This window comes from Cryptomeria japonica, chromosome 5, assembly GCF_030272615.1.
Source record: "Cryptomeria japonica chromosome 5, Sugi_1.0, whole genome shotgun sequence".
Lineage (NCBI taxonomy): Eukaryota > Viridiplantae > Streptophyta > Pinopsida > Cupressales > Cupressaceae > Cryptomeria > Cryptomeria japonica.
The window spans coordinates 757,196,870-757,210,262 of NC_081409.1; the positions used below are offsets into that span (position 1 = coordinate 757,196,870).

Sequence of the window (13,393 nt, forward strand, 5' to 3'; positions counted from 1 at the left end):
ATGGATTAAAATAATAAATAATATTATTTAAGTTGGGCCTAGTAATTTCTAATTTTAGTGTTGACTTAATATTATTGTAATTAAAATATAATGTGTTTTTAAACACGTACTAAAATAAAAGATTTTAGATTAGTTAAAAAAATTTAAAATATTTTTTAAATAACTGGAGGGAAATTTAGGATCCAAGGGCCCAATTTGAAAAAGTATATCAAAGAGATGCCTATCTTTATTTGATCATTATTTAAGTTATTCTCCTTACTTACAATTTTCAGATTTGAGTAGTCCAATCTAGGGTATCCAGGGATGAAAGAAATTTAGGATCCAAGGGCCCAATTTGAAAAAGTATATCAAAGAGATGCCTATCTTTATTTGATCATTATTTAAGTTATTCTCCTTGCTTACAATTTTCAGATTTGAGTAGTCCAATCTAGGGTATCCAGGGATGAAAACCCTTGTGTGTTCTAATTCTGGAGATCAAGAAATCCTCTTGGAATTCATCATTTTTGGATCAAGGATGAAAATCCTTGCTTTCAGTTCCTGGTTGTTTCTGCTTTTAGAGTTTTTATGCATATTTGAGTGATGGCCTAATTTGATTTGCAAACGAATGTATTCATATTATTGTCAAGGCAAAATTGAAGAGTTTTAGAAGAATTTCCAAGAATTTTGGGTGAATTTAGAGGGATCACAAGGGTTTCAACATTCAAGCTGATTGCCATATTTGGAAAGAAGGATTTTAGCACATTTGACATCATCCTAGGGTTTCAGTACTGCCCTAAACTATTTTCAGCAAGCCAAAATCAGCAAAGTGAAGCGCCAATCCTTTTGGAGGAAAGTCTTGTTCATCCAGATCTAGGGTTCGGTCAGTCAGCCATACATGTTCCAACTAGCACAGAACAGATCAGAAGGGGAGCAAAAATAAAATAGATCAAGAAGTTGCATTTCCAGGGTTTCAACAGTAGCAAAGATCATTTCAGAAATTTCCTAGGTGGCCATATGGCATACTGAACATTAGAAGTAGTCTGTACTCACCTGCTGCAAACCCTAGCTGTACTTCTGTACAAGCCATGCAGCAGCTGGTGTGAGTGTATAAAATCTAAAAAAATCTGAATATTCAATTTGGGCATTTTGTAAATCACTAAATTGTTGTTCCAAATATTCTGGAATAAAATTACAAAAAAATTAAGGGTTTTCATTTCAAGCAGACCACCTAGGGTTTGTTATTTTAAATTTCTGATTTTATCAACAGCTAGGGTTTTGATTTTAAAATTAAAATTAATTTTCAGAACTATACATTGGCTGTTATTTCAATTATTTCATCTGAAACCGGAAGTTAAATCTGTATTTGGCATAAATCCAATTAGGGACAATACATTTGATGTGATTGAGGTATATGAAATTTGGGGCAGATTATCATTTTAGGTGGTGGATCCAAGGTAGAGAATTATAGAAGTGGCTAGTACTAGAGAGACTTACGCAGTTGAAAGGGTTCTTCAGAATGCAATTACTATAAAAGATTTTCATGAGAATTCATCATTAACAAAACCTTTGATTGAGCTTACCAAGAAAGTGGCTCTTGCATGGAATTAGTTACGTCAAATAGTCTTTGATAGGCTTAAGCAAGTGATATATGATTCGCTAGTTTTATCTTAATTTTTCCATTCCCTTTGTAGTGCAGTGGGATGCTTTAGGAGAGTGGATTGAAGGAGTATTGATATAGAGGGGTAGGCCTATTGCTTATGAGAGCTGAAAGCTAAATGTGCCTAGGAGATTATTTTCCATCTGTGGTAAGGAGATGGTGGCCATGATGTATGCCTTATCTTGATTCAGGTAGTAAAGATTCAGAAATTTACTTAACTATTCGTCCATTGAGTCGTTCTCCTGTTGCAGCAGTTGGAATTCAGCTCGTTTCTTTTTTCTGTGTGGTTGAAAGATACTTTTCATGAAATTGTTCTTCAAAGTTCAAACAACTCCCATGTTTATTCCTTGAAGACATATCCTATATGAGCACTCAAATGCTACCACCACAAGGAAGCTTCCACATCAAGTTGTAACACCTTGATGTGAGTTTTCACATTAGTGGACAGCTCTAGCAGGTCAAAAATATTTCTTCATATTGAGAAGCCAGGTCTTAGCAATGTTCCCTGAGTTCTGGGCTGTGAATGTAAGGGAACTTGTTACTTTTAAGACCCCAGTAAAAGGGCTATTTCAAGTCTTCCTTACCTCTCAGCCACATTAATGTTCACCAGATTTTGTTCAGGAATATATCCTTGATTTTCTGGTTGTTTTTGTTTATTCATTTGGTTTGGGTTTGATTTATTATTTACAGCCATCTGCATGATCATAATATCTTGAGCATTAGGGTGGAGCTGTATGGATTGCAGCACCCCCATAACACCCTGAAGTCCAGTATAGTTTGGCACATTGTTTATAGGAGGGGGTTTACCTCCTTGATTTTCTGGTTATTTTTGTTCTTTCTTTGGGTTTGGGTTATTACTCACAGCTATCTGGTGGATCACAATTTCTTGAGCATCAAGATGGGTCTGTAATGCTGTATGGATTGCAGCATCCTCCTAACACCCAAAAAGTCCAGCATTGTATGGCACATTGTTTATAGCATAGGGTTTTCCTCCTTCCCCACCCCTTACTTTTCTTGTTTTGGCCATGTTTCAATTTTCTGTAAATAGGACAAAATCTTAAATTTTTTCTTCTCATAATCCCAGACATGCTTTTGTTTCAAACAAGCATTCTCATGAGCCGATGTTTGTTGATGATGATCTCTCTACATCAATGATCAATACTTAGAGCATTAAGCTTTGGTCGATTGCTCTTAACCTTAGTAGTCTATTTATGGGGTCTTATTCTAGCTTATTCTAGCCTCCTACAATCGAGCTACCTCCCCCTTACTATTTGAAGGGCTAGCATATTCTATCCCCCTACAATTGAGATACAATCATTATTAAAATGGCATTAAATTTAGGGATGAAATCAAATGTGCTGCCGCCCAACTCCCTGCAAGTTTGCAATCTGTTGTGCCTTAAAAATGTTGTGCGATTTTTTTATTCATAAAATATTTTGCAAGTTTGGAGGGTCTCATGGGTCGGTGGGAGATTGATTAAGGTTTTAGGCACAATTTAAACGTGATTTTTATGCGAAAAAACCATTGGAAATTGTACTCAATGCTTTTTTTCTCTTTTTTTTGGGGGGGGGGGGTGGAATCGCTTGTGGGACCAATTTGCAAAATATCACGTCTAATGGATTTTTTTAAGTTTTTTGCTTCTATGGTTGGAACCATAATAGCAAAAATTGGCAATTAACTGTCCAACATCATTGATTACCGCCAAAACCAATTTCTTCAATTGAATGGTTGTGAGACAATGAAAAAATTGCACAAATGATTTAATCCTAATTTTTTGCTTTTTTTGACTAAATCATTGATTAAATTGGGAAAATTAGGGTTTTTTGTTGATTTTCATCAATTTTTTGGTCATTAAGATTAGGGTTCTAGGTTTTTTTACTTTCTATGACAAGTTTTTTCTGATTTCTCACTCCCTAATTAAAACCCTAACCCATATTTTTCAACTAACCCTAACATAATTGTAGTCCTGAAAATTTAGAAGGCTGGCATTTTGGGTTGCACTAACTCTAACCTGATTTTTTCTTTATAAATCCCAATTTTCAAAAGAATCTTTATCTTTTGGTTTGGCAATGTATTGCCAAGAAATTTTTTGCTACTATGGTTGGAACAGTGTTTGTGCCCTGAACAATCTGCTATTTTGAATTGATTAGTTTGGATCAGGGTCAGATCTTATTAGAAGTTACCAAACTAAGATATAAGGAGGACCCTGTCAGTGGTCCATCAAAGTTTGGCTACAAAAGCACAATAATTATTCTTATTCCCAGTCCCTACCCACAAAAATTTGGAAGGAAGATTCCTGATTGCACCAATTGTTTCCTTCTGCTTTGCTTAATATGCACTCATTGTACATGCTTAATTGGCACCGCAACTTGTCATCATTGAATTCAATGTTGACTAGATTTGCTTTCAATAGCAAAGGGTGGCCTCCAGTTCCACACAAACACAAGTCTGTCACCTCAATCCATGTGGGGAATTTTTTGGTATGCTGTTTTTATGATCTGCAACATCAATACTTTATAGAACACAATATGACTTGCCATGTAAGCTCTTTACGAAAGCATTGTATGGCATACCACATTATCACCCCTTTGTAGCCCTTATCATCAGTAGTGGCTTGTCACCTTTGATTTGTTAGCATTGCAATGTAACTACTATACAAACCATAATTAGAATGTTGTGTCATGTCACCTTCCAAGTAATCACACCTTGTAACTGCAGCTCTCAATTAAAATACTAAGTGAGCCAGAAAATTACCAAATTCAGCCATTTTTGAATCAAACCTGTTACCTCTTGGTTGGGAGTTGAACAACCTAAGCTAATCAAGGCAGGCCTAGTTTCAGATCATAATTTGCAGACTTTGATTCAACAAAAACCTGGTAGACCCAAAATTTGTGACTTAGCAACTTAAAAAATGCTTAAATTTCTTTAAAACGCATTTTTTTATTTTTTATTTTTGCAAAATTCATTTACAATATGTATCCAATGGGTTCATAAATGTTTACAAAAGCTGTTTCTCTTAAACTTGATTCATTTGAATGCAAATTGAGTATAAAATCACATCATCATGCAGAATCCTGATACAATTGTTAGCTGGCAGCTATTATAAATTTGCTAAGTTGCCGGTTCAGGTTTGGGCACCGGTTTGGGTTCAATAACCTGGTTTGCTGGTTCGACAAAATTTTGAAAAGGAGTTTGGGTTTGTTAGTACAAAAACAATGTATGTATATATATATATATATATATTTATATAATATTTTAATAATTATTATATATTGCAAGACTAGTTACATTTGACTGAGAATGACTCCATACAAAACATTTATAGTATTTGAATCCTGCAAGTATGAATAGGCTTCCAACAATCATGAATAGAGGCTGAGGCCAAGGAAAATGCCTTCTGCCGATGCAAATACCAAAGATTGGCATATGACTTATCTATTTTTTAGTCTCTCTCTTTCGTACACCCTATACCTTCCAAGGATGGTTGTGCTCCAAGTTACAAAAAAGCTATGCGGTGTTCGTGTAGGTTCTCTACTTGAAGTAGATAAGATGGATGCCAATGCACTATGTATGTGTGGACCACAAATGGAGGCCACTATGCCTTTGAATGTTGTATCGCCATCTGTTTCTGCTTGGAATTGAGGACCATGAGTACTAGCTATGGATGATGCTATGGCTGCTCTTGTCTTCTCCCTTTTTAGTTTTTTCTCTTCCATCAATGCAAGGTTTGTATTCATCTCTCATTTTATCTCATCTGTGGTTGTGTCACAGGGCTTGGTATCATGATGTGTAATGCTTGTAATATGGTATTTGAGGCAATTGATGCGTCCATGATATATGTTCTAGGATCTTATGCAAATGATTGTCCCAGGAGTTGATTCCTATACAACATATTCCCAAACATGTTTGTAGCTATGACGGGATGAGTTCTAGTAGCTAGTAGTGATTGGCCTGAGCCTAAGCCTAATGTTGAGTGGGAGCTTGATCCAGAGGCCAAGGGTTCTCTGTTTTCCATTGTATCTAATCTACAAGTACAAAGTACAACATATCTAATTTTTAAATACAACAAAATCAGCATAAATTCAATATAAATTACCATAAACCAACATAATTAAGCATAGATTATTATGGATCACTATAAGTTCAAGTGATTTTATTCCAAATAAATAATCAAAATAATTTGTTTGTTAAAAAATACTACTAAACCCGGGGTGCATCCCTAGTCTTGAAAACCTCGTCCCCGTATTGGGGACTTACCCTTGACGTCTTGTTTTTTGCCTAAAATCAGAAATGATGTCCCCTTTTTTAGAAACGTTGTCTCTTGACATCGGGGGCGTCTTGGCCATCCCAGGGATGTCTAGGACGGCCCCAATTGTCCCAAGGACAGCCAGATGTCCTTGGTGTCAAGGAGACTTTAAAAAAAACATTTTCAAGTTGCAAATAAAGGCATTTTTTAAATTATTTTGTGGGCCCTTACCTCCGAGGTCACGCTAAAAGTCATCAGGCAAAAGATTTTGACTCATTGATCATTTGTATGAGGGGAAAAAAAGTGGAGCAGCAAGAGGGTTTGAAGCAAGCAACCATTGAAAGAGGAGAAGCAGCAGTATAGAAGGGAAAGAGGTTGAATCTATGGTGGGATGTTGATCCCAAAGATGTGGCCCAGGTTGATGAGGAGGAGACACCAGAGGGATTGGTCGGGATTCCATTGGAGAGGTGGACATGGGCCATGACAGTGGTAGAGACTGAGAGGAGGACTTTGATTTTGATGCAGTGTTACAAGATGCAGATTAGGGGCAGCAGTGTACTTTGTTTTTTTGTATTTTCATATTGTAATTGAAAATGAAACTAAGTGGCAGCAGTGTAGCCTTTGGGCGTTTGTATGTTATTTGTTTTAATATCACAACGTATTCTGAATTATGATATCCATGTTTTCATATGAATATAATGTATATATGCATGCTTTATCCATGTTTTCATATGAACATTTAAAATTTCCATATATTTTATATAGCTGTCCCCAAAATTGGCAAATCAATCGCCGTACTGGAAACCCATCCCCTCATCCCCTTCCTAGAAACTTGGGGTGATGTAGAAAAAATATAGTGATTTCTTTAAAAAATGAGTATAAAATTATAAATCCAATATTATGGAGGTAAAATTGTAAATACTACTAAATACTGTGAAATCATGAAATGTTAACAATCTACATGCTAAATTTTAGAAGCTGAAATGAAATTATATGTTTGAAAAAATAAAAAAAAACAGTAAAATTACTAATCTGCCCTTCAAATTTGTCTAAAAATCCTTGGAATTAGCTCATATGTTTGCAAGAATGCTGTGTAAGGAAGTGAGAGGGTTATGTTGGCTTTTATATCAATAGCATTGTGGATTTTGAGCATCCCATTAGTCAATAGTGTGGACTTGACTTGCCAAGTTTTTTTGAGAAAACTTGCTATAAAAACTCAGCAAGTTACTCGATACTCCAAAATTCTGGCGATTACTCACCAAGTTTGCTTGTTATGCTCTTAATGTTATAAACACATGCTTATCTTTTTAAGGAAAAGTCAAGAGCAATCCTCACACACTATAAAGTTCAATACTTGGTCACCTGCAGGTTCACCTTTTGGTGCTCCTTTGCTGTACCAACTGCATTGTGCCAGATGTCTAACAAGATCACACCTTGTGACTTGAACGACTTAAAGACTAAGTTGGAATACCAAGTCCACTACTTACCAAAATCAGACAATGTTGGATCAAACCTGTGACCTCTCAGTTGGGAGGTAAACAACTTAGCCTAGCAGAGTAGGCCTTGTGCCTAATCTTATAGCAATGTGTCTCTCTTTTAAAGAAGAGCCAACAAGGATCTTCACAATACTCTAGTACTTGGTCAATTGCAGTACTGTCTTTTGGTCCTCCTTTGCTGCACAATCTTGTGCTATGACTGTCTGCTACACTGAAACCGCAATCCCCTACTCTGTGTGCCTCTCTTTTAAAGAAGAGCCAACAAGGATCTTCACAATACTCTAATACTTGGTCAATTGCAGTACTGTCTTTTGGTGCTCCTTTGCTGCACAATCTTGTGCTATGACTGTCTGCTACAGTGAAACCACAATCCCCTACTCTGTAACTGAAGGTCAAAGCCAAGGTAGAGGTTGTTTTTAGATCAAAGCTAAGGTGGATTTTTATTTATGTATAAGATTGTTATTATGGAATGCTGCAAGGGAATTTCTTATATATTCAAAATACAGATTATTCAAAATTCATTTCCAGGACTCAGATCCCTTTTAGTTTATTCAAAATTCTCTGCCCTGGGGTTCCAAGTTTTTTGGCCAAGATTGGGAATAAATTAAGCCTTAACAATGTACCTAAACTTGGAGTACACATCCTGCTTATCGAGTGGATGAGTGTTATTCTTTGTCTATTCTAGTCAAAAGTCTTCATAATTTTCTCATATCTTTTAGAAACCTCAAATTGTTTTTATCAGTTTTGTTTCTTTTTTCACATCTCCATGAGGCTGTTAGAATGTATAACTGTTAATGAATGGTCAGTAATCAGCAGCAGTCCACTAATGGCTAACTAGTCATCCTTCTGCTCAAACTTTACTGGAATGATATTTTGAGCTCAAGATTAAATTTTGGAAGATACTGGTGACCGGTATTTGACCAACTTGTGATCAACACACGTACACATCTGTGATTGGGATGCTATTATAAATGGTAGAAACACACCTCTAAAATGTCAAAAATAACTGGAGACCATATTTGCAAATATGCTGGCATCACTAAATCCATACTTTCTTGCAAAAAGGGACGCAATGGAACATTTTAGTATGTATGTATGCTATCTTCAAAAAAGGTCCATTTCAACTAATAAGCTTTTATCCTTTATTCTTAATAATATTACCTAAAAATATTTTTAAAAACTCATAAAGCACACACCAAGAAATAGAATCAGATCTCCCTTGTTAAATTTATTTCATGTCATGTTGGAGATCTCCAAATATGAGTGGAAACCTAAGACAAGCTAAAAGCATACTAGAGGAGAATATTTGTCATTATGAACTTACTAAACTGTATGAGAGTTTGATGCTACTGCTTAGGTGTAACCTAGAGTGGGAGCATGGTGTGGGATGTAATGGCATGAGAATGTTCAGGAAAACTTCTCACAGACAACAAAATAACGTTAATAAAAAGAATATAAAAAACTACCTTTGGCAGTCAACAAATGAAATAATGAATGGTAGCTTTTCATTAAGTATCTTTTTGGTTTCATTCAAAATAAGACTCACTTCTCTCTTCAAAGCAAAAGTATTGCTAAAAAATAAAGCATCCAACATCAAAGGATAATGAAGTGAAAAATTAAAAAGAAGCAGGAAGAATAACAGGGAAGAGCAATTAAATGTTTTGATAATAAAATTATTGCACTTGAATTGTTTGTATGGATTTATTTATTTAACTTTAGTAAACTAGCATAGATATCATAAATACATCCTAAGTCACAAAGTTCGGCAAATATCATGTTTCAAATTTGAATTTCAGCGGATTTTAAACTTTTTTTATCAAATTCGTTGGAATTCGACTATAAGTTCATACAGAAAAAGGCCCCCTTTTTTCATTTAAAAAATATCTCTAAAACTCTTTTTAGAGTTTCCGGCAGTAATTTTACGGGGTTTTTCACGTATTTTCTTTAGAAAAACATCTAACCACTCATTAAACACCACACACAGCAGTTGCAATCTGTAATGATTCATTTTTTTTGAAAAGCATGCCGCATGACGCCTCCAGTTACTGTAACAGTTCAGTGCAATGCCTCTGCACAACGTCTTCTGTGTGACTCCATTTCACACTTTCGTGGTGTTGTCTACCACTATTTTTTCCTTGCGTTAGATTTTTTTCTTTTTAGTTTAATTTGCTGATATTATTTTCTTTTTAGTTTAGGTTTGCAAAATGATTTTGAAATGTTTAATATTAATATTTAATAATATAAATTTCTAAACTATTATATAATTAAATGAAAATGTTTAGTTTCATTTAATTATATAACAATTTAAAAATTTATATTATTAATCCGAAACATATAAATATTCATAAATATAAATTAATAAATTTAATTTATTTTGTTGAACTGTTAAATTTATATTAATATATGATATAATGTTTTCATAGTATACTTTAGAAATGGTTATAGATTTATAAATTTATATGTACTTAAAATTTTTAATATTATATGTTTTAAAACTTATTGAATATAGTATCTACATTTAAAAAAAACAAAATTTATATAAGACGAATATAATGTCGAATTTTTTCTCATTTTTACCATCGCCGAATTTCATGGTTATCAGTCTCAAGGCACCTGCCATATCTCTTGGCATCATTTAGATAGAGGTATTATATTATATCTCTAGGTGTCGTTTAGATGGATGTATTATATATAGGCACCTTGACACTGATCTATCAGCATCTTTTAGACAGATGCATTCAAGATATCTATGCTAATTAATTATTCCATGCTTTATCAAAACGAAACAGTTACATGATAAAATTTTATTTTGATTGGATCTGCCTAATTTAGTGTTATGGACTTTGGATGTACTTTCTTTGACATACAAATAATAAATCTTATTTATGATTTATTGCATGTGCCATTAATAATTTTCAATATATTTATTTGCAGGACCCAGATTATTTTCTGATGTTTCAAGTTTCTGGTTTCCTTGTATGTGTAGACACACAAACATGCACCCAAAGTTTTGGTCGTTGAGCTTGTTTAAAAGTATAAGTGTAACCTTAGCCTTTGCTACCTTGTTTCTTAATGTTCTTGAGAGTTTCATTTCATAAGACATATATGGTAAATTAATAGTCAAGATAAATAATTTGCACATATTTATAGGTTCATAATTATTTTGCTTAATGAATTGTAAAGCTTCTTGTAGAAAACTGTAGATTTTTGAATTAATTTTTTTATTTTCATTTTATATAATATAATAATAATAATTGATAGAAATTATATTACAAAAATTCTTATTCCACTCATGGTAATTATCATTACTATAACAATTATAAGATTTCAATTTTATAACTAGTCTTACTGTTTTCTTGTGGTTTTTGATGTGTCTCCTTAACTCTTGTTTTCTGTCTTTCTTCCCTCTCCTTCCTTTTTAAGAACCTAGCTCGGCCATCGATTTCATTCTCCTCTTCCCAATGATGGATAATGGAGTGATCTGAAGTGTCAATTCAAAAATCTGCAGAGTTTTCTACCAGAGGCATTACAATTCATATCATGTCTTTATTTTGCTTAAGTTTTCTAAAGCTATGTAGGCTTTTGTATATTAAGTCTTTACAAGTAGGGATTTTGCATTCAAGGTATTTGATAACCTGGCGTCAAAGTTTTCTTGTTGTCTTTGTCAATGATACTTTCATTAATATTAAATATAGCTAAATCTTTAGACTGTTTTGTAAGAGCTTTTTGGAATATGCTGTGTGAATTTGTTTTCTATCAATGTTTTGGATCATACTACATGATCCATCATCATATTCTGTTCTCTACTTTCATCCTGATGATGGATCATGTAGTATGATCTGAAACATTGATGGAAAATTTTTTACACAGCGTATTCCAAAAAGCTCTTACAAATCTTCTGTGGACTGTTTTTCTTTAAAACTGCAAAGTCAAATTAAACTTACAAGTTACCCTCATGTGTGTGGAAGGTACAGCCTTGAGAATCTTATAATTGTAAGGTTTGTCATCTGATGACTGTTCTATTAATAAAAGTTTTCAGCTTATCTGTATCTATTTCTTCAGAGTTAACCGGAAAATATTTCCACTTGTGTTGGATTTCTTTACATTAATTTTACTTTGTTTATTTTCATAGGTATGTTTCTCTAGCCTCTCTATGATTGGGTTAAAATTGGAGCTAATTCATGATTGTTTACATTAATGATGCTCGTCTTACCAGGAATTTAAAAGGCTGCTGAAGGAAGATTCTATAGACTATTCTACATACACAGCTCAAATACCCAAAAAACGTCCTCGCGCTGTAGCTTCACAAACAGACACTACTAAAGGAGTTCAGACAAATGGTCATCTACCTGCAAGAAGTCTCAGAGCAAAGATTGTTACACCCTCACGTAGAATTAACAGAGCTGGTTCTGGTGAAAGTGAAAATGAGGATGATGACTATGATGATGAAGATTGGGCTGCTCGAGGGCAGAAACATCGGAGATTTAGCAATGGTGGAAGGGGAAAAGGGAGGAAGCAATCCTTGTAACATAGTCCAAATTGTCGTAGATATTGCTTCCAAACAACATGGAGCAACTAACACAATTTTGACTCTTGTATACTATAAAGGAGCCACAAGTCAACTATTCTCATGGTAGTTACCATTATGGCTCATGTATAATGTCTCAAATTTAACCAAATCCATCTTTAGAAAGGATTCTTAGGTTAGTGATTGCAGGGACTGTCCTCAACTTCAGTAGGGGACCACTGATTTGTGTAAATACATTTATGATATTGGTTACCATCTCTTTGACTTGTTTCTCTGTATCATTCAGAATTCAGAGAGGCATGACTTCTGTATTCTCTCATAAATGGCAGTCGATTTATTGCCATTGCTGTTAAAATGAATGTAGCGATTAACTGATATATGAGGCTTCCTTGTCCATCTATCCTCATCGGTTCTTACTATTGGAAGGTCTACTTTGAATGTCTAAGTGTAAGAAATTTATGTCAACTAAAACAATTCTTTACAGACACCAGACCATCTAGTTTGCCATGTTACAAAGTTCATTCAAGCATGGATATTGTTTCAACTTCCACGTCCTTGATGGAAGTTAAAATGGACATCCTATAACTACTTGTTTAGAATCCAGAAATAGTTTTCATGCATGTAATCTTATCATTTATTTTCTGAGGATATTGATGAATATAAAAGTCCATTCATAATACAAAATCAGCTTTTAAGTTTTGGATGGTTGAGAGTTCCTGCGCAAGATGGCCATGCACCTATTGTGGAAGGAACTGCGGTCATATAATGGGCAACTCTGCAAATCCCTCATCATTTCTGCAAACTGGCTGTTGTTGACGATGGCCATTATAGTTGGAGATGCAATTAAGTGCGCCTATATAACGTGCTGGAATCAAGAGGCTTTTGTTTTATGCTTAATGTTTGTTTATGATGATTTTAAAGAAAGGAAGCTTGAAGATGAAGTCAAACTTGAGCTAAAAAGTCGTTACCATCTTTATTTTGGGTGTGTTAGTAACGAATTTATGTTTACTAACCAATAATAACAGGAAATTTGTGTTAGATTTGGTGGCAACTTTTAACACAGTGATGGAGCATTTTTAATCTCAGGAAATTACATTTAGAAAGGTTTTTATTAAACTGATAAATTATTAAATTCACGTGTTAGTGTTCTCAGTTGCAGATAGGCGATCTTCCAAAGTTTCTTTATCCGTTTGTTTATTCGTGGGATCTTAAAGCGAATTCAACTCTGAATTGTCCGAAACATTGAAGTCTTGCAGTTTCATCATGTATTTTCTATCTTTTTAAAGATTGCTCTTTGTGATACTTGTTCTAAAAGTTAAATCTAAACAGTAAACAAGAATATTTGAAACACCAGGTTTATATGATATTGAAGCATTTTTCTGTGATAAATTATAGAAGTTACTTAAATGAAAAAGTAACAATTGTTACAAAAGATCTGAACTTGGGATCATATTTACAATAAAGTGAACATAAACAAGAATCACACG

General features: G+C 34.1%; 1 protein-coding gene across 3 annotated transcripts in view; it reads left to right on the plus strand.

The window, feature by feature from the left end:
* Nucleotides 1-12,393, plus strand: part of LOC131036497 (sister chromatid cohesion protein SCC2) — a 100,613-nt gene extending 88,220 nt beyond the window's left edge. For all 3 annotated transcript variants that reach the window (XM_057968395.2, XM_057968394.2, XM_057968396.2), the window contains exon 28: nucleotides 11,595-12,393. In XM_057968395.2, coding sequence (XP_057824378.2) covers nucleotides 11,595-11,906 — 312 coding nt within the window. In that variant the 3' untranslated portion in view covers nucleotides 11,907-12,393. The remainder of the gene's footprint in view (nucleotides 1-11,594) is intronic.
* The last annotated feature ends 1,000 nt before the right edge of the window (nucleotides 12,394-13,393 follow it).